At 37.5% G+C, this 27,904-nt stretch overlaps 2 protein-coding genes across 8 annotated transcripts in view; one reads left to right on the plus strand and one right to left on the minus strand.

Moving 5' to 3' along the window:
* Positions 1–1,612: 1,612 nt before the first annotated feature.
* ANGPTL5 (angiopoietin like 5) lies at positions 1,613–27,818 on the minus strand. 3 transcript variants are annotated; one of them, XM_044929803.2, is made up of 9 exons: positions 27,343–27,818; positions 18,417–18,607; positions 16,357–16,501; positions 14,571–14,674; positions 13,558–13,651; positions 9,996–10,096; positions 6,836–6,956; positions 4,399–4,584; positions 1,613–2,164 (listed from the first exon to the last, which is right to left on the minus strand). In XM_044929803.2, the coding sequence occupies exons 2-9, from the start codon at positions 18,510–18,512 to the stop codon at positions 1,845–1,847; spliced, it is 1,167 nt and encodes a 388-aa protein (XP_044785738.1). In that variant the 5' UTR covers positions 18,513–18,607; positions 27,343–27,818; the 3' UTR covers positions 1,613–1,844. The 3 variants fall into 3 exon arrangements, with proteins under 3 accessions (XP_044785738.1, XP_006051514.2, XP_044785739.1); XM_006051452.4 differs by lacking the exon at positions 27,343–27,818 and having other exon boundaries at positions 18,417–18,797; XM_044929804.2 differs by lacking the exons at positions 13,558–13,651; positions 14,571–14,674; positions 27,343–27,818 and having other exon boundaries at positions 18,417–18,798.
* Positions 26,962–27,904, plus strand: part of CEP126 (centrosomal protein 126) — a 131,416-nt gene continuing 130,473 nt past the window's right edge. For 3 of the 5 annotated variants that reach the window (XM_045163017.1, XM_045163018.1, XR_006640104.1), the window contains exon 1: positions 26,964–27,344. In XM_045163017.1, coding sequence (XP_045018952.1) covers positions 27,217–27,344 — 128 coding nt within the window. In that variant the 5' untranslated portion in view covers positions 26,964–27,216. Of the gene's footprint in view, positions 27,345–27,904 lie in introns of all 5 variants that reach the window. The other 2 variants (XM_045163019.1, XM_045163016.1) reach the window with 2 other exon arrangements.

The following is a 27,904-nucleotide window of genomic DNA, read 5'->3' on the forward strand; positions in this document are numbered from 1 at the left end:
TATTCTTGCCTGGGAAATCCCACAGACAGAGCCTGGCAGGTTACAATACATGTGGTCTCAAAGAGTCAGACATGACTTAGCAGCTAAACAACAAAACAACATAGCTGATCTACAATATTGTGTTATTTTCTGCTGTACAGCAAAGTTAAGCATTTACACCTTACATATATCCACTTGTTTAGATTCTTTTCTCATATAAGCTATTACAGAGTACTGAGTAGAGTTCCCTATGCTATAAAAGTAGTGTAGTGTGAGTCACTTAGTTGTGTCCAACTCTGCGACCCCATGCACTGTGGCCCATCAGGCTTCTCTGTCCATGGGATTCTCCAGGCCAGAATACTGGAGAGGGTTGCCATTCCCTTCTCCAGAGGATCTTCCCAACCCAGGGATCGAACCCAGGTCTCTTGCATTGCAGGCAGATTCTTCACCATCTAAGCTACAGGGAAGATCCTGTATATAGAATAGTGCTATACAGTAGTTCTCGATAGTTATCTATTTTATGTATAGTAGTATGTATAAGTCATTCCCAGTCTCCTAATTTATCCCCACTCTTTCCTCCATGGTAACCATAAGCTTGTTTCCTACATCTGTGTCTCTATTTCTGTTTTGGAAATAAGTTCATTTGTACCATTTTTTTAATATTCCCCATATAAGTGATATCACAAGATATTTGTCTTTGCCTGTAATTCAGACCTCCTCTCACTTCATTTTTTCAGATACTTCTACCCTCCTTTGTACATTGTATAATCCTAACTCTGGACAAAATACTTTTCCGTTCAACCCTAATTTTCTTAATTAATTGAAATTTGGTCCAGCACATTCCTTGCTATGTTTTCCTATAGAAGCCTAACCATTCCAACTCCTTCCAACTTCATGAAAAGTAGAAGGGATACGCTTGCTCCTAGAGTCACCTCTAACCCACTGATTCATTGCTCTTTCTTCTTCACTTAAAGTTCACACCATTCCTATTGGCTTAAAAAGAGTTGAGATACAAATGTGTTTTAAAATGCAACTGGTAGTTTAGTTGTGTCCAACTCTTGTGACTCCATGGACTGTAACCTGTCAGGCTCCTCTATCCTATGAGGAGGAAAGGATATGGGAAAATCTATGGGATTTTCCAGGCAAGAATACTGAGTGGGTTGCCATTTCCTTCTCCAGGGAATTTTCCCAACCCAGGGATCAAACCCTGGTCTCCGGCATTGCAGTCAGTTTCTTTACCTACTGAGCTACCAGAGAAGCCACTATCAGAATTCATCTGCTCAGGATACAAATGTATAGTCAGTTTATTACAAATAAATTTATTAGCCACAATAAAATAACAAGGAAGACTTTATTTTTGCAGCAAACTCTTATTAATTGTATATTATGGAGTCACTCAGAAATAGATTTTTAAACCATGTGAAGTTTATATACTAATCTGCACAAAATTATTTCATATAATTGTCTTCTATAGAAATTATCTGTGGATTATATGGGTAACTATTTCAAATAAATATAGCAATAAATCGAATGCCTTTTTAATTTTCCTAACAATCTACTATGGTTATATATGCTCTAAAGAAAAGGGAAAATCCTTTAAAAGGACAATAGATTTCAGGTAGACAAGTTGCAATTCACTCAAAACAAATTTTATTATATATTACTAATATAGATAGTAGTAAAAGCATATATTGAGCCATGTTTTCCTTTATTAAAACCCTACAAAATTAAAGATTTCTAATTAGATTCATAATACCTAGATGTCATCTATGGTTAAATTTTGGCAAATGTGCTTAAAACAGTAAAAATAGAACTATGTAGACTCTTATATATTATCAAAAATAGCATTAAATTTTTAAATGAGATTATTTAAAATACGGATTGTAAGTTCTTCTAATTTTCATTGAAGCAGATTTAATCTTGATGGGTGAGTTGTTTTTAGTCCATGTGTCCCATCGAATTCCAGTTGTAATCAACTTTCCAGAGAAGTGATGAATGCCATTCAGATTTGCGAGACCACACTGGCTGAACCACCAGCCGGTATTGTTACTGAGGTGGCTGCAGCTCTTCACAGACTGATCACTGATGAAGCATGCAGGACGACACCCGTCATTATCAACATCTGGTGTGCTGAAAGGCATTGCATTTTGATTATCTTCTTTTCTGAAGCCCCGGAATGCATCACCTGGGTAAAATAGATTTTTTTTTGATGACTAAATTTAAAGGCACTTTTTGTAATTTTAATCAACCTTTACCAACCAATCATGAAAAAGCATTGCATCTAAAACTAAGGCTTAAATTACTTTTTACTAGATATCAGATTAAAATCTCTCCTCCAGGAGCAATAGGCCAAAATCTGGTAATGAATTCCTCAACATAACAAACATCTTCAAGTGGACATTGCATGCGTGCTAAGTTGCCTCAGTCGTGTCCAACTCGTGTCCAACTCTCTCCAACGCTACGGACTGTAGCCGGCTGGTTTCCTCTGTCCATAGGATTCTCCAGGCAAAAATCCTGGAGTGGGTTGCCATGCCCTTCTCCACAAGTGGACATTTAATGGCCCAAATTACAGAGGTCTGTGATGGCCTAGGTAAAACTCTGCATATTATCAGTTAAATTGAAAACTATTACATCTTTGCTAACTCTATAAAAGGGTCAAACAGTAGCAGTATGAACTGAATGATAACTTCTTTTGTATTTTTTAAAAACAAATGAAACATGAAAATACATCTCACTTTAGGAAAGAAATGCCAAATCGAGTTCCCTAAATATGTCTTTATCAACTAGCCCATTTTGTGTTCTCTCTTTTCCTTTTTGTCCAAAAAAATCCTATATATAGCAATGATATGGCACTTTTCAAACATTGGAATTTTTTCTGAATCTTTGAATCATGAAAGGGTAATGTAAACTTCATTGTACATTCTCTTATCACAAGGATCTGTGCTGCTCCTTTGCCGCACACCATCCTGCCCCACCTCTGCCCTATCCCCTTTATCTGGCATTCACTAATGTGTTCTCCATTTCTGTGCCTTGTCTCAAACTATTCTCTTTGCCAACATTCGTTTGCCCAAATGCCATCCATTCCTCCAAGTACAAATCACTTATTCTCAGCTATAAGGATGCTAAATATCCATCTAGTTGATACAAATACCTGGGCCCAAACTTACTGCATCAGATTCTGCACAAGTATGTGCTTTCAAAAAGCATCCCAGGTTGAATCTAACATTAATCCTTTGTTGAAAATCACCCTTCCATGAAGATTTCCTGGATGCAATCAGTCGGAATCATTCTCTCCCTCTTAACCTCAGTCCCTTGGACCGCAAGGAGATCCAACCAGTCCATTCTAAAGGAGATCAGCCCTGGGTGTTCTTTGGAAGGAATGATGCTAAAGCTGAAACTCCAGTACTTTGGCCACCTCATGCGAAGAGCTGACTCATTGGAAAAGACTCTGATGCTGGGAGGGATTGGGGGCAGGAGGAGAAGGGGACGACAGAGGATGAGATGGCTGGATGGCATCACCGACTCGATGGACATGAGTTTGAGTGAACTCCGGGAGTTGGTGATGGACAGGGAGGCCTGGCGTGCTGCAATTCATGGGGTCGCAAAGAGTCGGACACGACTGAGCAACTGAACTGAACTGAACTGAACTAACCTCCAAAGATGTATCAGTATTCTGTTCTATTCTGTTTTCAGTTCTATTTACTCTTCCCCTCTATATTGTGATCAGTTAAAGAGCTGGAAGCATAACTCATTCATTTTTGGATTTCTAACACTAATCATACCTACCGAACAAGAACCATCATGAACAATCAACAGAAGAGCTAAATTTAATATTAACTCAAGTTTAAAATATCAACATAAAAATATAAATTTAACATCAAGTATTTTAAAGTGCTAACAAACATAATTTTGGGGGGTGGAAAGTAGATGCACTGAAATATAGACCCTTAAAAACCCATTAAACTAGTTGTTCTATCAGCCTGGGTCCTTGCCATGGCTCAGATGTCATGAGCTGGCATCCCAGGAAGTCACTTAATCTTTCTTCACCTGTGAAGCAAGAAGAGTGAAGATCAGCTCTAACATTCTAAGACTTCTAAATGCTGGCCTCTCAGAACATGAAAATGGAAATAATGCCTTCCCAGCCTGTCCCACAGAATTGCTATCTAAAGAATCAATTGAGATTACATATGGCAAGTTGTTTTAAAGTGTATAAAGCAGCTCAAAACCATGAGATGATTCAACCATCATAGCAGTTTCAAAACTCAAGATTTAAACAGTTTTCTCATTCTTAATCTAATCTGTCAACAGTTATATAAATATATATATATGCCAAAATAAATATATTACTTTTTATCTTCATCTAATATTGAATCAGCTAGATTTAAATCTTTTGGATAATTTTAGGAATAAAAAACTTACCAGCATTTCCTGAATATCGTCCTAAGTGCACTTTAAAAAATTTTGTTTCATCCTCTATCCAAAAATCATCATATGATGCATAAGCTAATGTGTCATCTTCAGATTCCAGTGCCACATGCAGCATAAAACTGGTATTCTTCTGATTCACTATATAAAAAGTCTTTTTCAGTCCTAGCCAAAATTCACCTGTTTAAAAAAATGCTTTTTTAAATATGTTATAGCATATTTAGAATAACTCGTTTTATTAGCATAACCCTGTGTTATTAAGTGCTTGATGTTGTTTGGTGATTCAATAACTCTGAGATGGTACACATAAATTATCTGAGGGAATAGATGGCCCTAGCTCAAATTATCACTATGTGCCTAATTTGCCTATATATATATATATATATATATGTGTGTGTGTGTGTGTATATCTTCCCACTTCTGCTTTTCTAGACCAAGGATAACTAGATTGTTTCATTTTTTATCTGCCTAAATTAAATTCAAAAAGTCATTTAAAGATTAAGTAAAAAGTCAAGTTCTACCTTAAGGCATATCAACAAAAACTACCAGTTCAAATATTATGGCAAGTAACAAAATGATTGGAGAAGGAAATGGCAACCCACTCCAGTGTTCTTGCCTGGAGAATCCCATGAGCCTGGTGGGCAGCCGTCTATGGGGTCGCACAGAGTCGGACACGACTGAAGCGACTTAGCAGCAACAACAAAATGATGTGTACCAGTAAATGTAAGAGGTTTAACCTCCATATCAGCAACTCCTAAAGAAATATTTCCTGAAAGTGCTCAATAGAAATTATTCTTTCTCTGTCTTTGAGAATAATGTTTTGTGAACTAATATTTCTTTGTTATAATGCAGCTTGTCAGTTACCTCTGAATGAATGAAAATGTAAGGTAGAAACACCAGAGTATCCTCAGGTTAGGGTCAGTATTTCCAAGATGATTGTAGATCCAGGATGAATTCTTAAACTCCGTAATACAAACTGCATATTTGCATGTTCTAGCCATTGGCTTTCTACCTCCCTCTACTCACTGTCATGGCCTAAATGTGAACACTCCTGCTCTGAAGCACGTCCCTCTGCCTGAATCATGAAATTACCAAAGGAAGTAAGGTCTAGTAAAATTAACTTCAAAGAGCTGGGGACGATGTGACAGCATTCAGACTCTTAAAACCATAGCTAAGACATTAAGTCACTCTCAAGGGCTTGCAGGAGCATTTTAGCGGCATACCCACCTAGAACTAAAGACATTCTGAAGAAGTACAGGAAGAAAGGAAGTAAGAAAGATGGACAAGTAAGACAGGACTGCTTGGTTTCTCCTAGTCTGACACCAATTAAATGTCCTTGCCATACTTCCCCTATACCCCAAATCCCAAGTGTAACTTAAGATACTTTCCTTAATACTGTTTATTTCTTTAATAGGCCAAATACAAAGCAGTCTGTTTACCAAAGTATATCTGCCTGAAGACATTTTTCATTAAAACTAAAATTATCTCCCTACAGAAATAAAGATTATGTAAGGAAAATAACAATTTAGAGTATGCAGATCTATGACTGCTCGATTCAGATGGCCGGGCTTGTTGGAAAATTGAAGGTAATGCTGAAAAAACACAAGTATATCAACTGCACTCCATAGTATGGCAGCTATTTGGCCTTCTTTGTGACATTTTATTACATTTCACACACTTTCTAACCTCACTGACATGCAGCCGGGTTTTTAGCAGTGGGACTAACACCACCACTTACTAAATCCTTGAATGACATTATTATAGGATGTTAAATATTTTAAGTTATAACAACAGCAACTTAAAATAATAGCATAAAAATGATCAAAGTCACCTGCAAATGTTCCAATTAATGTAAAATTCTGCAGTGTTCAGAAATACTAATGCTTCTGTTCAACAGCCAAAGTGATGTTGCCATGGAATATTGGGAACAGATTTTACAGTTCACCTGGGGTTTCCATTTGCCAAATTTTGAGCATAGTGATTTTTACTGATGCTTTTATAAAGCACTACTTTCAGTTCACATTATTTGAGCTTATACACAATGTACCCCAAATTTCCATTTCATTTGTTTGTACAGACACAGCACAAATCTCAAGAATTTCAAGGTCCCTTTTCATTCAGTTTTTAATTCTACAAATAACTATTAACCATCTGCCAGAACGCTGCTGGGTGTATAATCAATACTTAATAAATACCCAACGTATAATTTTCAGTCAAATCACATTTCAACAGGCATCTAAAAATAAAGATATCTAGATCCCAACTGAAGACCTACTTATTTTAAATAATTTGGCTAATGACCAGAGAGTAGTTTGTCATGTTTTTATATTCACAGGATTTGCTATTTTTACTAATAATTTGACCAATACAAACAGTCTATAGGCATAATACCAAAAAGAAGAAAAAAGAGGAGAATTGAATAAAATTTGACCTAAGAGGTCACCAAATCCATCCAGATAATCACACCACAACTTTTGGAAATCAATTATCCCATCGATCCTTTTCTGTATCACAGTCCATCCACCTCCTCTGTAATCCATGTCACACATAACCTGAAATAAACCCAGAAAAGACAAAAACAACATGCTATTATTTTCATTCTTTGATATAAAACTCATACGTCAAGCTTGTGCAAGTCGCTCAGTCATGTCCAACTCTTTGCAACCCCATGGACTTTATAGTCCTTGGAATTCTCTAGGCCAGATTACTGGAGTGAGTAGCCTTTCTCTTCTCCAGGAGATTTTCCCAACCCAGGGATTGAACCCAGGTCTCCTGCATTGAAGGCAGATTCTTTACCAGCTGAACCACAAGGGAAGCCCAAGAACCTGGAGTGGGTAGCCTATCCCTTCTTCAGCGGATCTTCCTGACCAAGGAATCAAACTGGGGTCTCCTGCATTGCAGGCAGATTCTTTACCAACTGAGCTATTAGGGAATCCCATACTTCACCCTAAGCCTAGAGAAAGAGAAGATAATACCACTGAAAGTTTCAATGCAGCTGTATGTCATTAAAATATTCAGATTTTTTTTAAATCTCAAGAAATAACACTGTTTGTTATAAAACAAACATAACTGCAGTCCCTGTGTCAGTCAATATATGTGTTTGTAGCATTTTAAGGCTCTTATTCCTCAACTTTATAAATATTTTTCAATTGAGTAATAATAGTGACCGATTTTATAGTAATAAAAGTGTCAGACTTTATTTTCTTGGGCTCCAAAATCACTGTGGATAGTGAGTGCAGCCATGAAATTAAAACATGCTTGCTCCTTGGGAGGAAAACTTTGACAAACCCAACCTAGACAGTGTATTAAAAAGCAGAGACATCACTTTGCCAACAAAAGTGCATATAGTCAATGTTATGGTTTTTCCAGTAGTCATGTACAGGTGAGAGTTGGACCATAAAGAAGGCTGAGTGCTGAAGAACTGATGCTTTTGAACTGTGGTACTGGAGAAGACTCTTGAGAGTCCTTGGACCACAAGGAGATGAAACCAGTCAGTTCTAAAGGAAATCAACCCTGAATATTCATTGGAAGGACTGATGCTGAAGCTAAAGCTCCAATACTTTGGCCACATGATGTGAAGAGCTGACTCAGTGGAAAAGACCCTGATGCTGGGAAAGATTGAAGGCAAAGGAGACAGAGGTGGGAGCACCATCGATTCAGTGGATATGAATCTGAGCAAACTCTGGGAGACAGTGGAGAACAGAGGAGCCTGGCGTGCTGCAGTCCATAGGGTCTCAGAGTCAGACATGATCAAACCTGCATCTCTTATGTCTCCTGCAATGGCAGGTGGGTTCTTTACCACTAGCGCCACCTGGGAAGCCCCAAAGATGGGGCTTAGACCATGCTTTTCTGTCTGAAAATCTCAATCTGAACACGGGCCATCCAGGCTATGGAGAAAAAAAGCAATCAAAGACAGACACACAGGCATATTTGACATTGTTTTAAAAATCAGTGTTTTAATTAAAAGGAAAAGTTATTTATAACGAAATGCATCACTCTGCCACATCAGATGGATGTCATTTGTTTTTGTTGTTGACTTAGCAACTGAACAACAACAAAAACAAATGACATCCATCTGATGTGGCAGAGTGATGCATTTCGTTATAAATAACTTTTCCTTTTAATTAAAACACTGATTTTTAAAACAATGTCAAATATGCCTGTGTGTCTGTCTTTGATTGCTTTTTTTCTCCATACCCTGGATGGCCCATGTTCAGATTGAGATTTTCAGAGAGAAAAGCATGGTCTAAGCCCCATTTATGGGGCTTCCCAGGTGGCGCTAGTGGTAAAGAACCCATCTGCCATTGCAGGAAACCTAAGAGATGCAGGTTCGATCCCTGGGTCAGGAAGATCCCCTGGAAGAGGGCAAGGCAATGCACTTCAGTATCCTTGCCTGCAGAATCCCATGGACAGAGAAGCCTGGTGGGCTACAGACCACGGAGTCACAAAGAGTCAGACATGACTGAAGCAACTTAGCACATGCCCCATCTCAACAGGCACTCATAGATGCTTCTGTGGTGCTCTGCTAAATGCCCTTAAGAGGATCACCATGGAAGACTCATTGAAGTGACAAAGCAAAAAAAAAACAGAGCAATCCTCCCCATCAGAAACTTCCCACACACAGACAGAAAAAGGCAGTGTGGAGGAAGGTAGGGAACCAACACTTTCCCACAAAAGAGGTAATTATGCGTCCCACTCTTCACAAAATTAGAAATCTTCCCTTTCCACATCTGTTCAGGCCCATATCTGAATCTGTAGGTGAGATAATTTAGGTAATTTAAAATTATTTCCCACTTAATTCCCAATTTTTGACATCCTGTTAATAGATGTCAGAAAATGTTAGTAACTGAGATGAGAAACTGGTAGTATCTACTTAGAAAAATTATTTTATTGTGTAATAAAGACTATTAATAAGGTATGATATTCATATTACAACCTTTCTAATGCACAAAAATGTAACCAGAAAATTATATATTAATATTAATATACAATATATAATAACTTATAGTTTTAATAATACATAGAGTTGAAATTGCCTCTAAATATCATGTTAGAGAACTACTAAGGATAGATATGAGTAATTTATTTTATGCAGTTTAAGAAATGGATCAGATTCTCAATCTTTATGACAATTTAGTGAAAGGTTTTTTAAATTATTAATTTTTTATACAATCACAAAAAGTCATTTACCATACAAAGTATATCCATGTGTAGGAAGAGAAATTATTTTTATTAAGCTCCAAGACAAAGTATACCATTATTTTTTAATATCCATAAGCTAATTAAAGCAAATAAGTATTTATTTTGCATAATTCCATCTACTGTAAGGATAAGATCTAGCACCAAATGGACTCACTTTAAAGAATGTAACCAGAAACATTCAAATAGAAAAGTGAAAGACTCTCTAATTCTTTTACTGGTTTGTGGTTTGGGCAAAGCATTCCAGAAAACAAAACTTTCGAAACTGGAACCTATACTAATTTATTTGAAAATTTTTAAGAAGAAATAAAATAGTAAAACAATTAAAACTAATATTATTTAAATAGATTAGATGCCTATCCTATTCCATATATAATAAGGGAAAACTTTACCTCAAATGGATGACTAGCGCCTTCTGGATGGATTATATACAAACCACTTGGTGTTTTGGTGACAGAACCAATGGTATCTTTAATATCAGTACAATCTAGACCTATAAAAGTAAAATTAGTTATTTAGGATATTTCCACATATACATTTAAGACAATCATTTTATTATAAAGAATTGACAGTGTTATGTGAAATTATTATTGAAATGTTCATTAATGATATGCTCATTTGTATGCAGAGTATATCATGAGAAACACTGGGCTGGATAAAGCACAAGCTGGAAGCAAGACTGCTGAGAGAAATATCAATAACCTCAAATATGCAGATGACACCATCTTTATGGCAGAAAGCGAAGAGGAACTAAAGAGCCTCTTAATGAAAGTGAAAGAGGGGAGTGAAAATTTTTGCTTAAAACTCAACATTCAGAAAACTAAGATCATGGCATCCAGTCTCGCCACTTCATGGAATATAGATGGGGAAACGATGGAAACATTGACAAGGCTTTATTTTCTTGGTCTCCAAAATCACTGCAGATGGTGACTGCAGCCATGAAACAAAAAGACACTTGCTCCTTGGAAGAAAAGCTATGACAAACCTATACAGCATATTAAAAAGCAGAGACATTACTTTGCCAACAAAGATCTGTAATAGTCAAAGCTATGGTTTTTTCAGTAGTCATGTAGGGATGTGAGAGTTGGACTATAAAGCAAGCTGAGCGTTGAAGAATTGATGCTTTTGAACTGTGGTGTTGGAAAAGACTCTTGAGAGTCCCTTGGACTCCAAGGAGATCAAACTAGTCAATCCTAAAGGAAATCAGCCCTGAATATTCACTGGAAGGACTGACACTGAAGCTGAAGCGCCAATACTTTGGCCACCTGATGCAAAGAGCTGACTCATTGGAATAGACCCTGATGCTGGGAAAGATAGAAAACAGGAGGAGAAGGGGACGACAGAGGATGAAATGGTTGGATGGCATCACCAACTCAATGGACATGAGTTTGAGCAAGCTCTGGGAGATGGCGATGGACAGGGAAGCCTGGTGTGCTGCGGTCCATGAGGTTCTTGAATCATGCAGTCCATGACTGAGCAGCTGAACAACAGCAACAATGATATGATGATTTTAACTTCTTAAAAAGAAAAATCATCTCATCATTAAAAATAAGAATCTAGATGAACAGAGGAACTGGGACTAAATAAACCTTCACTGATAGCTCACTGTTACTGATTATTTGCCCAGTTGGTATCAACATTTATTTAACATGTTTTACAATTATGCACTCTCTTGTTCAATAAATAATGTCTTTTCAGAAATCTAGACTTATCTTGAGAACATAATATGTGACAGAAATCTGTAATGAGGACAAGGAGAAAATCCAAAAGAATAAGTAGGCTAGCTACTATTGACACATCCTTTCTCCACTATTTGAAACTTCAGATATTCTGGTGTATTGGGGCCCCCATTAAAAACAAGCAAAGGGAGAGGAAAGAGGAATCATGTTCTTCACCAGAGGAACTGATGCTGAGGCTAAAGCCTGTTCTGTTGACAATAGCTAGAACTGTAGCAGTCTATAATCACCCCCTCTAAAGCATTCCACTTTCCAGGTTGTAAACATAACTATCATGCAGATATGATGCTATATTTTACTCTAGATGCTTTATTTTGTATTATCTCCTATAAATATAATAAAATAAATTTAATCTTACAATATCAATTACCCAGAGAACAAACACATCAAAGCCTGAGACTTCAGAGCCAGAAGCTTGGGTTAGAGTCTAGTTCTACTCTTTACTAGTCAGAACTATTAGCTAAGTTTCTTAACTACTTTTCTTCATGTGCAATATTGTTATAATACTATCTACTTCATAGTGTTATTCTGACAATATACATATAAGACATTATGTAAAGCACTTAGCATAGTGCCTAGCACACAGTAAATATACAGAAAATATCATCTACAAAAAGTTAGCTGTAAAAAATTATTTGCTTTCCCCTTTACTTCCAGAAGATATACATTTGTTGCCTTTTTTCTGAGTTGCTAAGAGATATTTTTATAAGCTTATGCTTAGAGATATGATAAAAGCTTACAGCGAAGGACTAATCTGTGATAGAGTATCTGCTTTGCCATCACCATCCAAATAAATGTGAACAGATTGTCTAGATTTTTCTGGACTTCATATTCCTTAGCTGATGATAATCATCATCATGCTGCTGCTAAGTCGCTTCAGTCGTGTCCGACTCTGTGCGACCCCATAGACAGCAGCCCACCAGGCTCCCCCATCCCTGGGATTGTCCAGGCAAGAACACTGGAGTGGGTTGCCATTTCCTTCTCCAAATCATCATCATAGCAAACTCTTATACTGTCTTATTATGCTCAGGCAATACTTTAGGAGATTTTGATGTATTTACTCATTTAAGTCTCACAAGAAACATACAAGGTAGGTACTATAAGTTTGGGCTTCCCTGGTGGCTCTGATGATAAAGAATCTGCCTGCAATGCAGGAGTGAAAGAGAAAGTGAAAGTGAAGTCGCTCAGCCATGTCCGACTCTTTGCGACCTATCAGGCTCCTCCATCCAGGCAAGAGTGCTGGAGTGGATTGCCATTTCCTTTTCCAGGGCACAATGCAGAAGACCTGGGTTTAATCGCTGGGTTGGGAAGATTCCCCTTAGGAGGAAATGACAACCCAGTCCAGTATTCTTGACTGGAAAATTCCATGGACAGAGGAGACTATTAGTTTTCTGATGAGGAAACTGATATCAGGAAATAGTGGATCGGGGATTTGAAGACAAATGATCTGACACCAGAGTCCATGCTCATGACCACCTTGTTACACTATCTTCACTACTCACAAATGAGGTAAAATAACATAATAAAAAATAACACAATAACATGTGAAAGTGCCTGTCATAGTCCCTGACACATAAGTGCTCTCAGTAACAGTTTATTTCCTTCTCTTTGCAAGGAAAAAAAAGAAAGATCACTTACTAGGCCGTCAATAAACATTTATTTGCTTTGAAACTTTGGTATTAATTTACAACTGTAAGATATATAGGGCATTTTTATTAGAAACCTATTCCTTTAGGAATTACTATACTGTTATACTGTGTTTTAGCATCAAAAGAGCTAAATTCCAGTTTCTTTCTGAGTCAAGCTTCTTCTTCAAATTTTATGTTCTAATTTGAAACATCTCAAGCATGTCAAAAATACTTTTTACAGGTGGGAGGAATTCTGAGACCTTGTCTTCTAAGCAAAGACTGATTATTACTAAAATGTAAAAGGAGAGCCTACAGTCGCTTACATATTAATAAAACTATGCTATTTTCAACAGATTCTAAATATCTGTCTATAGCCATGGCTTTCAAATGGTCAGAAAAGTTTGCCAATTCAGAAAAGTATGCATTGTCTGTGCCGAAATTTGCTTAATGACAGGTGTTACTCCTCCAGCCTGTTAGATGATAACAAGCTATAGTTTTTAAACAAAACTTCTAGATGTACCAACCTGTCCATGAAATGTTTAAGTAACAAAAGACAAATATGAAAAGGCTGAAATACAAAAAGTTCTCACCATGTGACTGAACTGGTCTGTGAGGAAAAGTATCCAGCTGTTTTCTAAAAACTTCTGTTGTCAAAAGGAGAACTCGATTCATGAGCTCATTAACCTAAACACACAGGCATACATTTAAGCGAATATGTATTGGAACAAAACTTTTTTAGCTGAATTCTGTAACTGATATCCCTAAGCCTCTTATAAATCCAGCTTTGAAACATATATAATGCTCATCTTTCTTTTGAATTTCTCACTGCTATAATAAAGCAGTAGATTGCTAAATAGCATTCATTAAATTCAGTGCCATTTTCCCCTGAACACTGCCTTAATCTGCCCATTTCTATATTTGACTACTCTTACAGATCTGTTCTTCATATCTTGTCTGCTCCTTTGCTGTAGTTTGTTATCTGCTCTTCCTCAAGCCATCCTCCACACCAGCTGCCAATCTAGTCATTGCATTTCCCTGCTCAGACACTTCAATGACTTCTTGGTGTGGCATGATTTAGTTCCTATTTCTTTGAGTCAGTTTTCCTTATAATACTCTCTACCTCACCAGTCACTCCACTCCTGCACCACTTCAAGCAGTTCCCCAAGGATGGAACGTCCTGCTCTTAGTCTTCTTACCCAAATTTTGTGACCTCTGAAGTATTTATCCATCTTTCATGACTCAGTTCATAATCTCTATAATCTGGGAAAATTTCCCACAGCTCAGATTTTGAATTGCTTTTGTGCAACTTTCTAACAGCATTCACAACATTTTCAATACATTTTTCTGCCCCACCCCACAACGCCCCTGCTCAGACTGAATAAGCTTTAAGTGAAGATCCTTTTTTTTGTTATTGCCTTCTGTTTGCCTGCACTTTACTATGGTGTCTCTGACATAGTAGGCACTAAATAGATTTCTGGACATTAAAAAAATCAAACAATTATACTTCTATGCTATGCTATGCTAAGTCACTTCAGTCGTGTCCGACTCTGTGCAACCCCATACGTACAATAAGAGCACAATTCTAAAAAAAAAAAAGCCATACCTGATTAATTAAATAATCCAAGGAAGCTTGCTGCTCATCCATCATGTTTCTTAGTAGTTTTTTGGTACTTCGTGTATAAGAAACAATAGAATTTTGCAAATTCCCTTAAATCATAATAAAATGTGTTTGCTAAACATTATATTGTTATAGAAAATAACTACAGTAAAAAATAAAGAATTTTTAAATGATTTTGGATAAATATGTAAATGCAATAACATCTCAATCTAACTAAATGCATAGAGTTGCGTATTCTGCTTAGGACTTTTTTGTTTAACTCAAGATTAACGAAGAAAACAATTGTTTCAGTACATCCCAATGAAAATATGCTTCCTAATAATCTATTTTAACCCCCTAATTTAATCTGATATAAATGAGAGACAACATTCTGAATATCAATTCTCACTTCATGAGAGAGAAAGAAGCAGGAGGTCAAAAATTCATCAATTCTTATTAATAAGAAGTAAAAGGCAATAATTCCATATCATGAAAGTTAATTTCTAAGTTAAATCTTTCTTTTAATTTTTTTCTATTAATGCTATATTTTTGTATAAAGAAAATGCAAACACACAAGCATATACACCCATAATAAACCTCAGTCAAAAGTTTTGACTGGTTGGTTTCTGGTAAAACTTTTTTACCATGTATTTTTTCTTTTTAAAAATGTTTTTATTTTAAAACAATCTTACTCATAGAATAGTTGTAAGAACAGTGTGAAGAATTTTTTTCTTCTTTTGAGAGCATGCCACCATGATGCCTCTGGATATTTCAGGGTATTTTACACCAAAGACATTCTCTCCAACACAACCATCAAAATCAGGAATTATGCATTGATTACCATGTATTTCTCAGACTTAATCCAAGTTTATTCAATTATACTGATGATATCCTTTATAACAAAAGAAGTCCCCTATTGTTGCATAATTATTCTTTTAAAAATTCATCATTTCTATTTTCTTAAATTTCACTCTAGCAGTAGAATCCCATTAATAACTCTTGATAGTTTAAAATCTGCCTCATTCAGTTTCACCTGTCATTTTTACTTTCGGTCTCTCACTTTCTATTAGATACTTGCTGGATTTAGACATTTGTCTTAATGGATCTAAACCTACACTCATTGGTTTGAGAAGCCTGAGATATTTGTGTTACACACAGAATTAAACACAATAAAGTGAGCTTTTTATACTTGGTGACCTAGGAGTTAAAGTTCTATAAGAACTGGCTCAGAACTCCCTCTCCTTCTGATCCCCCTTCTCATCCCATCCCCTAGGTACATATGAGAGTTACTCATATAAGAGAATTACTCATGAGAATTACTGTGCTGCTACTAAATAGTTTTAAACAAAAGCAAAATTTTTTAAATTCTTTATTTTTTATGCTTTGCTACATAAATTGGCTATGAATTTGTATTATATCTATTGTAGCAGTTATTCAGTATTAATGAATTCCCCACTCAAAATTTAGGTGAAATTTCCTATTGATTCAGACGGAACTAAGAAAACAGTCCTAGGCAAATTGATAGTATCAGGGCCTGCTGTGGTCAGTTGATGTTACTGGTCTATATAATATAGAAGAAGGAATTGTTCATTTACAAATTAGGTAAATTAGGTGTGAAGCACCTACTATGTGCCCAAGACATATACCTCTAACCTAGGATGATCAGGATATATGGTAAATGACTCAACAAATGTTAAAGTATATTTTTCCATCTCGACCATAGAACATGGTCCATCTCGACCATATAATAAATCATATACTTTTATAATTCTGTATTATTTTTAATACTTACTACACATGAAATATTTTTCTTCTCGTGTAATTTTAGTTTTAATATCACATGATTCCTCACAATCTTCTTTGTAAACAGTAGCATTACTTTTACTTTCACCTTTTGAATTAGATTCATCTTCTACAATGTTAACTCCTGGAGAATCCTTTATATTAAAAAAAAAAAGAAGAAGAAAAAATATATGAAGTATGTTATATTACCTAATATGTCATAAATAAGACTCTAGAAAAAAATGAGATTTTAGCACATACACAAAGAAAGACTATATAATTAATTGTTAATTCAAACTTCCACAAACAAATCTTTTGCTCTCTTTTTTCCTCTCCAATTCCAAAAGGATTCATTTAGGGCCTACTTTCCATTACAGTGGTTTTATGGCCTTGACTGTTACACATTTCCCTGTGTGATAGAGTGCTGAGCCATTCCTCTTTCAGGAATCATGCCATTTGAAATTCCTTCTGTGGATACTAAGAAGGCTCCCTGAGAGGCCTACATTTCTATGCCAGAAGGACATTCTGCCACCGATTTGTAGGAATTGTGATGTGGGCTGAGGGGAAAATGTGTAGGAGATTTGTCGCTTTTGTATAAGCTAAAGTATTTACAGATTTGAAAGGTAAAGTATTCATAGACTTAAAAGGCAACAATAATAATAACAGAAACAAAGAATGGAATTTTTCTTTGCAAAATCAACAACAGATGTCATTTTGAAAAGCCAGCAACGTTGTATCTAGAATGGATAAACAATGAGGTCCTACTCTGTAGCACAGGGAACTATATTCAATATCCTATAATAAACCACAATGGAAAGGAATATTAAAAAGGATACATATTTTATATATGTATGATATAAATATATGTAACTGAATCACTTTGCTGTATAGCAGAAATTGACACAACATTATAAATCAACTACACTTCAATAAAATACATTTTAAATAATTAAACTAAAATCAAAAGCTAACAACCAACTATAAACTTTTGAATACCAGTGGGGAGAAGGAAGGAGAAGGGACAAGGTAGGGAGTAGGAGAGTATAAAGTACAGACTACTATGTTCAAAAAAAAAGAAAAAAAGCCGATTACAGCTGTCATTCCAAATGTATCGGTTCTTACTGGTACATTGTTGTGTTTTTTAATGTTAAAGCATACATTACCAGTTTTTTATTATTAAAACATTCTTTGGTAGAAGTTATAAGATTTAAATAACTGTAATTAAAAGAAAATAATAACAAGATCTGTCATCTTTGACATGGATATTGAGAGAAAAGTGAAGAGCTAATCACATAATTTAAAAGATATTTGCCCAAAATACATTTTGCTACAAAGATCTACTTTTAACTTTTGCTCTTTCCCCTATACTCCTATAACAATTGACAATTAGATGTTTTCAAAAACAGCTATAGTTTACAACTATAGTTTTTAGATCTAAATAAGATTCTTAAATTTTTAGCACAGAGAATTCTTACTAATATTTCTGTAGCTTTCTTAGAATTTATTCTTGCTTCAACTTTGGAATTTGGTATTGATACAGTGGTAAATACATTTTATAACATTTAAATATTATAAACCAATATTTAAATTATAGGGATTGAAATCACCATCTACTCATAGTATTGCATACAGTCTTAGCTATCACTCTGACATTGCTCAGAATACAATTTTTTCATTTTAAATTTTAAAATTTCCTGAGTAACCAGGTACAAGATCATATCTGAAGTATGAAAGTTTATAGAACAGTTTTTTTTTTTTAGTAAAATTAACTTGCCTATCAGATATTACATTTTTAAAGTTAAGTGGAAAGTTGTTGGCTAGTTTCTAACCTAGGTCTGCAATTTCTTTAATTTTTTACAAGAAATGTGTTAAGAGTCAATCTTCAGTTTATAGTTTCCTAAGTTTAAAAAGAATATTATTTAAGCATGTCTCAGCATTTCTAAATAAACACTTAATTTTTCCATAAATTATATTGAGTGCTGTAATTAATCTTGTCAAACACCTAATATATATCTTAAAAACTATATAATCATGCTTTCTTAGCTAAAATAACATTGTTGAAATTCTTACCGTAGAATGATGCTCACAGTTATCTTGTATAGCTTCTCCACAAGTAAAAATACATAGATTTAAGAACAAGAGTGAGGCTTGGAAAAGATAAATCATATTTTTCTTGGTTGGAGAAATGAAAATTTTCTTCAAATATCAGTTAGCTCTCTGTGGAAAGAGCTCCAGTACATTGAGTCTTCAGTCGAAAATTTCTGGAAGGTGTACAACAAAAACAGAAGCCAGTACTTACTGGTTTCCATGCCCTCGTTTGAAACAACACCCTTCATATAAGGAATAAGGTAGCCTCCAGAGATCCCATCATTCTAAGTTATACAAACCCTTTTTATCACTACATGTCTGCATTGTAAATTCATGCTTTTGGAATATAAGCAATAGCTGGCCAGCTAGCTAACTAAATCAAGCAAGCAACCAAGAATTTATAGTTCTCCAAGTTTTATGAGCCAGGAATTTTTTTCCTCAGAAACAAATACTTTTGATAATGTGTAACTCTCTTACTGTGAACCAGTTTGCATAAAAGTAGTAAGAAAGTAGAAGTTAAGTTTCTACTTAAATGATGGAGTGGAAGACTAATACATTAAAACTATTTCTACAAAATACTAAATAGAAATTTAATCAGTGTGGACACCCAGAGCAGATAATTCAGACTTAAAACATTCTTACAACTGAATGTAGCTATCGATGATGGTCATATTAACCACCTAAACCAAATTCCAAGGACTGTAACTGATTTGTATGTTTATATCAATAGTGTTAAAATTTCAACAATTGTGAATATAAGGGCACTGTTGTTAATGAAAATCACTACTCTCTGAAAGCTGATTGATCTCTCTGACAGATCAATATCTTTGATGAATTTTCAAATTCTCCATGATAGAGGCTCCTTCTTTTCCCTATAGAAACATGCCTAAGTCTTCATTACCCTAAAATTAAGACTTTCCTGAGTTTTATTTCCAATTCAAGGTATTATTATCTCCATTTCCATTCCTAGCCCAAGAACCACAAGGTAGAGATGACAGTTTTTATGGCACTTCCATAGTGAGTGGTATGGTCTAGGTATTAAGATAGTAATTAAGGAAGTAATATCTTAGATTATTTTCTTACTTTACATCCTCACTATGCACTGCTTAAATGCAAGCACTCTCATCTCTTATTCTGCTGAAATTTTCTCAGTTTCTCCCAAGAGGCAATATGCGGTAGTTGAGAGTGCTGGCTCTGGTACCAGAATTCTGGGATGAATCTTGATTCACCACTCCATTGCTCTGGAAACTTGGGCATAGTTACCTAGTATCATGGTAGCTTACTTTCTCTGTAAAATGGGGATTGTCGTGTGGATTCAATTATTTGATGTACATAAGCACTAGGCACAGTGCAAGAGAAATGACACGTATTCAAGTGTTAGGTGGTATCATTATAATTTTTATTGTCATCATTATTTTCGAGTATTAATCTTTAATCTTAAATTTCTACTTGAAGTCTTATAAAATTGAAAAGAAGATGGCAGATTTTTAGTAATTTTAAAGCAGCCAGACGTTAAAATACTTGGTTCTTTCACAGCTTGCCCACAGACAAATTCAGGAAATTCTTACTTGAGCAAGAAAATACTTCAGCAGAAAAAGTAATAGCCTCAGCAAGAAAATACTTTAGTAGAAGAAAAAAATAGCCTCAGCCAAGAAGAAACTGAAAGCTCAAGAAATTGTCCATCACACACTGCCTCACATAATTCTCAAGGTTATGACAGTATCCAAATTAGATTACTATGTGAAAATATTTTACAACCATAAAGTGGTTACTATATTTTCTTCTGTAAACAGAACATCATTAACAATTTCTGAAACCATGTTAATGAAGTCAGATGTCTAATAGGCACCTCACACTTAACATACTTGAAACTTAAATCTTATTCCTTCTCCCACACTCAACCTATTTTAGTAAATGGCAATATTCCTTATGTAGTTGGTTCTAGTCCCATATCTGAGAGTCACATTTGACTCTTCTTTTAAAAAAAAAATTCTACTCACTTGCCACAACCATGATCAACACATCTTAATGACTCAGGTTAAAATTTTGAAAACTTCTCGCTACTGCTTTGACTACCTAGTAAAAGCCTCCATAATCTCTCAACCAACCTACCATAGCAACATCCAATCTGGTCTCATTGTTTCTAGTGTTATCAACTGTAGACTAGTTTCCCCACAGCCACTAGAGAGATCCTTTTGAAAGATTAAATTAGGGCTTACTCTCCTACTCAAAATTTTCCAATGGCTTTCCCTCCATTGGAAGCTGGATTTTATATTAATTCCTTATGTACTACGTAAGTCACCACCATATTGGAAGGACATCCCCCGTACACTGCTTTAATTTCATGTCCTAGGACACTTGCCCTACCTCACTCTGTTCTGGATACAGTGGTCTCCTTGTTGTTCCTTGCATATATCAACTAAAATTCTGCCCTCAGAGCCTTTTGTACTTAAAGCCCCCACTGCTTCTGAATAACAACCTTCATCCATATAGTTGAGTGGCAACCTTCTTTCTTCATTCAGACCTCTTCCCAAATTTCCCATTTTGGGAGGCTTTTCCTGAGCACACTATCTAAAATAGAGCTGACATCAGTTCTCTATCCCTCTACACTACTCCATTTTTCCTCATAGTACTTTTCATTACCTAACATATTCTAGCAAGAAAAAAAATAAATACAAGCTTAAAGAGCACAGGGGCTTTGAAGTTTCGCTCACTGCTGTATCCCACCACTAGAGAGTACTTGGCACATAGTAACTGGTCAATATTTATTTTCTTAATAAAAGAATGGATTACTTTATGGCTTTTGATGTGAAAAACTAATCATTATATTTAATTCATTTATCTCTTTTAACAAAATATAGAGATTTTTCCTTTCCATTCAGTTCAGTAGCTCAGTTGTGTCAGACTCTTTGCAATTCCATGGGCTGCAGCACGCCAGGCCTCCCTGTCCATCACCAACTCCCGGAGTTTACTCAAACTCATGTCCATCGAGTCAGTGATGCCATTCAACCATTTCATTCTCTGTCAAACCCGTCTCCTCCCACCTTCAATCTTTTCAGCATCAGGGTCGTTTCCAGTAAGTCAGTTCTTCGCACCAGGTGGCCAAAGGATTGGAGTTTCAGCTTCAACATCATTCCTTCCAATGAACATTCACGATTGATTTCCCTTAGGATGGACTAGTTGGATCTCCTTGCAGTCCAAGGGACTCTCAAGAGTCTTCTCCAACACCACAGTTCAAAGGCATCAATTCTTCCATGCTCAGCTTCATATGTATAAAGGTCCAACATACACATGGACATCACTAGATGGTCAACACTGAAATCAGATTGATTATATTCTTTACAGCCAAAGATGGAGAAGCTCTATAAAATCAGCAAAAACAAGACTGGGAGCCGACTGTGGCTCATCATGAACTCCTTATTGACAAATTCAGACTTAAATTGTAGAAAGTGGGGAAAACCACTAGACCATTCAGGTATGACCTAAAACAAATCCCTTATGATTATACAGTAGAAGTAAGAAATAGATTTAAGGGACTAGATCTGATAGACAGAATGCCTGATGAAGTATGGTCGGAGGTTCATGACATTGTACAGGAGACAGGGATCAAGACCATCCCCATGGAAAAGAAATGCAAAAAAGAAAAATGGCTCTCTGGGGAGGCCTTACAAATAGCTGTGAAAAGAAGAGAAGCAAAAAGCAAAGGAGAAAAGGAAAGATATAAGCATATGAATGCAGAGTTCCAAAGAATAGCAAGGAGAGATAAGAAAGCCTTCCTCAGTGATTAATGCAAAGAAATAGATGAAAACAACAAAATGGGAAAGACTAGAGATCTCTTCAAGAAAATTAGAGATACCAAGGGAACATTTCATGCAAAGATGGGCTCGATAAAGGATAGAAATGGTAGGGACCTAACAGAAGCAGAAGATATTAAGAAGAGGTGGCAAGAATACACAGAAGAACTGTACAAAAAAGAGCTTCATGGCCCATTAATCAGGATGGTGTGATCACTCACCCAGAGCCAGACATCCTGGAGTGTGAAGTCAAGTGGGCCTTAGAAAGCATCACTACGAACAAAGCTAGTGGAGGTGATGGAATTCCAGTTGAGCTACTTCAAATCCTGAAAGATGATGCTATGAAAGTGCTGCATTCAATATGCCAGCAAATTTGGAAAACTCAGCAGTGGCCACAGGACTGGAAAAGGTCAGTTTTCATTCCAATCCCAAAGAAAGGCAATGGCAAAGAATGCTCAAACTACTGCACAATTGCACTCATCTCACACGCTAGTAAAGTAATGCTCAAAATTCTCCAAGCCAGGCTTCAGAAGTACATGAACCGTAAACTTCCAGATGTTCAAGCTGGTTTTAGAAAAGGCAGAGGAACCAGAGATCAAATTGCCAACATCCGCTGGATCATGGAAAAAGCAAGAGAGTTCCAGAAAAACATCTATTTCTGCTTTCTTGACTATGCCAAAGCCTTTGATTGTGTGGATCACAACAAACTGTGGAAAATTCTGAAAAAGATGGGAATACCAGACCACCTGACCTGCGTCTTGATAAATCTGTATGCAGGTCAGGAAGCAACAGTTAGAACTGGGCATGGAACAACAGACTGGTTCCAAATAGGAAAAGGAGTACGTCAAGGCTGTATATTGTCACCCTGCTTATTTAGCTTATATGCAGAGTCCCTCATGAGACACACTGGGCTGGAAGAAGCACAAGCTGGAATCAAGATTTCCGGGAGAAATATGAATAACCTCAGATATGCAGATGACACCACCCTTATGGCAGAAAGTGAAGAGGAACTGAGAAGCCTCTTGTTGAAAAAGTGAAAGAGGAGAGTGAAAAAGTTGGCTTAAAGTTCAACATTCAGAAAACGAAGATCATGGGATCTGGTCCCATCACTTCATGGGAAATAGATGGGGAAACAGTGTCAGACTTTATTTTGGGGGGCTCCAAAATCACTGCAGACAGTGTTTGCAGCCATGAAATTAAAAGATGCTTACTCCTGGGAAGGAAAGTTATGACCAACCTAGATAGCATATTAAAAAGCAGAGACATTACTTTGCCAACAAAGGTCCGTCTAGTCAAGACTATGGTTTTCTCCGTGGTCATATACGGATGTGAGAGTTGGACTGTGAAGAAAGCTGAATGCTGAAGAATTGATGCTTTTGAACTGTGGTGTTGGAGAAGACTCTTGAGAGTCCCTTGGAGTGCAAGGAGATCCAACCAGTCCATCCTAAAGGAGATCAGTCCTGGGTGTTCATTGGAAGGAATGATGCTAAAGCTGAAACTCTAGTACTTTGGCCACCTCATGCGAAGAGTTGACTCATTGGAAAAGACTCTGATGCTGGGAGGGATTGGGAGCAGGAGCAGAAGGGGACGACAGAGGATGAGATGGCTGGATGGCATCACCGACTCGATGGACATGAGTTTGAGTGAATTCCGGGAGTTGGTGATGGACAGGGAGGCCTGGCATGCTGTGATTCATGGGGCTTGCAAAGAGTCTGACACAACTGAGTGACTGAACTGAACTGAACTGAACTCACATCCATACATGACCACTGGAAAAACCATAGCCCTGACTAGATGGACCTTTGTTAGCAAAGTAACATCTCTGCTTTTCAATATGCTGTCTAGATTGGTCATAACTTTTCTTCCAAGGAGCAAGTGTCTTTTTATTTCTTGGCTGCAGTCACCATCCGTAGTGATTTTGGAGACCAAAAAAATAAAGTGACACTGTTTCCACTGTTTCTCCCTCTATTTGCCATAAAGTGATGGGACCGGATGCAATGATCTAAGTTTTCTGAGTGTTGAGTGTTAAGCCAGCTTTTTCATTCTCCTCTTTCACTTTTATCAAGAGGCTCTTTAGTTCTTCTTCACTTTCTGCCATAAGGTGTCATCTGCATATCTGAAGTTATTGATATTTCTCCCAGTAATCTTGATCCCAACTTGTGCTTCACCCAGCCCAGCATTTCTCATGATGTACTCTGCATATAAGTTAAATAAGCAGGGTGACAATATACAGCCTTGATGTACTCCTTTTCCTATTTGGAACCAGTCTGTTGTTCCATGTCCAGTTTTGACTGTTGCTTCCTGACCTGCATACAGATTTCTCAAGAGGCAGGTCAGATGGTCCGGTAATCCCATGTCTTTCAGAATTTTCCACCGTTTGTTGTGATCCACACTATCAAAGGCTTTGGCGTAGTCAATAAAGCAGAAGTAGATTATTATTGCTTAAATCATACTTATCTTTCCTGCCAAAAGATAAAGCTTATAAATGCTTCAAATTATCTACTATCCAAATATTTAATCTTAAAAGTTTTTCTAGAATGTATGCAACTTAATAAAGGACTGTACTACTTAAAACGTGAAAAGCCTGCTTAACATTTTGAAGAAGGGAATAATTTAAAGATCAAAAAATCCTGTAATTTTTTTAAAAATTGGTAACATCGTGTTTAAAATTTCTTTCCTTCTTGAAGTATCATTGTAAAGCAACATTTGAATGAAGAATGATTATATGGGCAAGCATTTGTAGGAAACTAAGAAACCAAATTATGCTTCTTAATGCTAATACACCATGTGACAAAACAATAAGGTGCCTAGAAGTCATGACATACAAAACTAATAATATAGCAAAAACTAGACTTTCAGGAAGGCTGCTGCTGCTACTGCTGCTAAGTTGCTTCAGTCGTGTCCAACTCTGTGCAACCTCATAGACGGCAGCCCACCAGGCTCCCCCGTCCTTGGGATTCTCCAGGCAAGAACACTGGAGTGGATTTCCATTTCCTTCTCCAATGCATGAAAGTGAAAAGTGAAAGTGAAGTTGCTCAGTAGTATCCGACTCTTAGCCGCCCCATGGACTGCAGCCTACTAGGCTCCTCCGTCCATGGGATTTTCCAGGCAAGAGTACTGGATCAGGAAGGCTAACCATGCCCAAATACTTCAAACAGCAAGCATTCACTTTTATTCGCACTTTACTGACCTACATTACTTGCATGCTAACTCACTCCAGTTTTGTCTGACTCTTTGCTACCCTATGGGCTGTAGCCCACCAGGCTCCTCTGTCCATGAGATTTCCCAGGCAAGAATACTGGAGTGGGTTGCATGCCCTCCTCCAGGGGATCTTCCCTACCCAGGGATTGAACCCACATCTCCTAAGGCTCCTGCATTCCAGGTGGATTCTTTACCACTGAACCACTGGGGAAAACTCCCCTACATTGCTTACTCTCTCTCAAATTGGCTCTAGAGAAACAGACTTGTGATGATAGCCAGTGGGAATAGAATCAATGTAAATTCCTGTGACTAAGTCAGTTAAAAATTTGCAAAGATAACTAATCCTCCTAGTGTACACAGTTAGGCTTTCTTTGCCAAGATTACATATTGTATCTTCTTGGCATGATCCTGAAGGGGGCTTACGTGCTTTGTGTTTTAAGTCAAAACTCGATTTGTTGTGGTAGTTTTAATCAGAACACATTCCAGTTTGAATCATTGCATCCAACTTTGCAAAAACTCTGTTTCAAATAGCTTCAACTGGAAAAGTTTATTATTTTGAACTCTAAAAATGAACAAATTGATTCACAAAGGCATAGGCATTTGAATGCTGGGTGAGTGATTTTCATTTGGTTTGTACATTCTGCTTCCAATATGGGAGGTTTTTCCACACAAAAAGAAAAAAAAAAAAACACGCTGAAATATACTCAGAACTCACATGTGTTTTTACAATGAACTCCAACAAAAAGTTTCAGCCTTTTTTCAAATGTTTTACTTGCAAAACTTCTGAACCGATGGCTCAAAAATCCATTCAATTTTCCATACCTCCTGAAACAGTTTCAATATGATGATCTCTTTTGGCATGTCTTCCCAGGAGATTACTAAATTAAATCTGCACTACTTTCCTGGCCGCCTATGCTTGATGGTCTATTTCCAGAATCTGGCAACAAGGCTGGCACCATTAAAAGTCTTTGAAATGCAGACCTTATAAGTAGGGAAATGGCAAGGAAGACGACTTGCAGACGGAATGGCAGAAGCTTCAGGGAGGGAGTGATGGAATGCGGAGAAAGGAATTTTCCACTCCCAAAGCTTTTTAAAAGAGATGGTGATTGGTAACAGTGATGCTCCAGAAAGACAGAACTTCAATCACACATCAGCACTCGGTAGTTAAACAAATCCTACCCTGAATTACCTCCGAGGAAATCATTTCAAATCCCCACGGTGGCTTTTGCCAATATCTGGGGATTTTTGCATCTCACTGTCTTTCATCACTCTTAGTACCCCCTACTAAAACAGTCTCATAAAAGCTAGGTGGAACGGAGTCAGGTTCCGAGGCACAAGTCAGCACGCCCTCCTGAGAGGACTCGTGTCCCCGAGGATGCAAGCTTCCTGGCCGCCGCCCGCGGGCAATTCGGGGGTTGGCGTGGGGGGGGGGGGGGGGGGCGGGAGGCGGGGCACGGGGAGCGGTCCGCGCCTCCTATTGGCTGTCTCCAGGGCCCCGCCCCCACACCCTGGTCGCCGTCGCGAAGGACGCGGCGTCGGTTGCTGGTCAACATGGCGGCGGCGTCGCCACCTCTGCCGTTTCCAGGCAAGGTCGCCGCTGCGGCAGCTGCCGTCGACACCACAGCCGAGAGCGCCGCTGTGCGGGAACCGGAGCTGCGGCGGCCAACTTTCCCGCCTCAGTGACGCGAGGCTTGAGAGACGGAGTGCTGGGAGGGCCGGAGGAGGCCGCGGGTGCTGCCATGAGGGAGGCTCTGGGGGCTAGCCGGGAGGCGGTGCTGAGGTGAAGGATGCTGGCCAGGAGGCCTGGAGCCCGGAGCGCGGTCGCAGGACTGGGCGCTGAATCCTCGGACACCCATGTCAAAGCCCCCCTCAGCCCTCGCTTGAGCGGCGGTCGTTACCGACCTGGCGCCTACCTGTATCCTTCCAGCCGTGGTTGCCTGGGTGGCGGTGTTGGAAGTGGGGAGCCCCATCTTTTTTCTGTTCTGTTCCCATTATCACAGATGCTAGATGAGAGAAACCGGCCAGTCATCTTAATGCGGGTATTTGCTTCGGCAACTGTCGCTGCTCCCCTTAAACCTGAAATAACATCTTCTATTCTAGGACCACTTTCCCGGCCGCCTTGTTATCTCCCCCGTTTTCAACTTTGCGGTAATTTTTTTTTTTTTTAATGAGTTTTGAAATAGGTAAACGTGTTCTCTGGGGATTGTTTTCTTGTAGAGTTAGGTCATTATGTTCTTTTCTTCATATTATCCATCTCCTGATAATTCATGCTGCTTGGAGAAAAGAATGCCGCAAGTAAATAAAATGTTTTGGTCTCCTGAAATAGTCCGTCTTAACGGTTAACCTAACACTTCTTTTATTTTACAGAGCTGCTAAAGCCTAACATAGTTGGTTAATTTGTTTTGTTTTCCATCCTCTGCCCAGTCTGTTGTCAGAGAGACAACAGACAAAATAAGAAGCGAAGGACCTGGAGCC

The sequence above is a fragment of the Bubalus bubalis genome, chromosome 16 (genome assembly GCF_019923935.1).
Source record: "Bubalus bubalis isolate 160015118507 breed Murrah chromosome 16, NDDB_SH_1, whole genome shotgun sequence".
NCBI classification, from domain to species: Eukaryota; Metazoa; Chordata; class Mammalia; order Artiodactyla; family Bovidae; genus Bubalus; species Bubalus bubalis.

Excerpts from the sequence above, each read along its gene's own strand:
- ANGPTL5 (XM_044929803.2), bottom strand. The coding sequence starts at position 18,512 with ATGATTTATCTTTTCCAAGCCTCACTCTTGTTCTTAAATCTATGTATT. Across the intron at positions 14,675-16,356 it reads AGAAAAATATTTCATGTGTA|GGAATTTGCAAAATTCTATT; the intron begins GTAAGTATTAAA and ends TTATGATTTAAG. Across the intron at positions 13,652-14,570 it reads TGGATTATTTAATTAATCAG|GTTAATGAGCTCATGAATCG; the intron begins GTATGGCTTTTT and ends CTGTGTGTTTAG.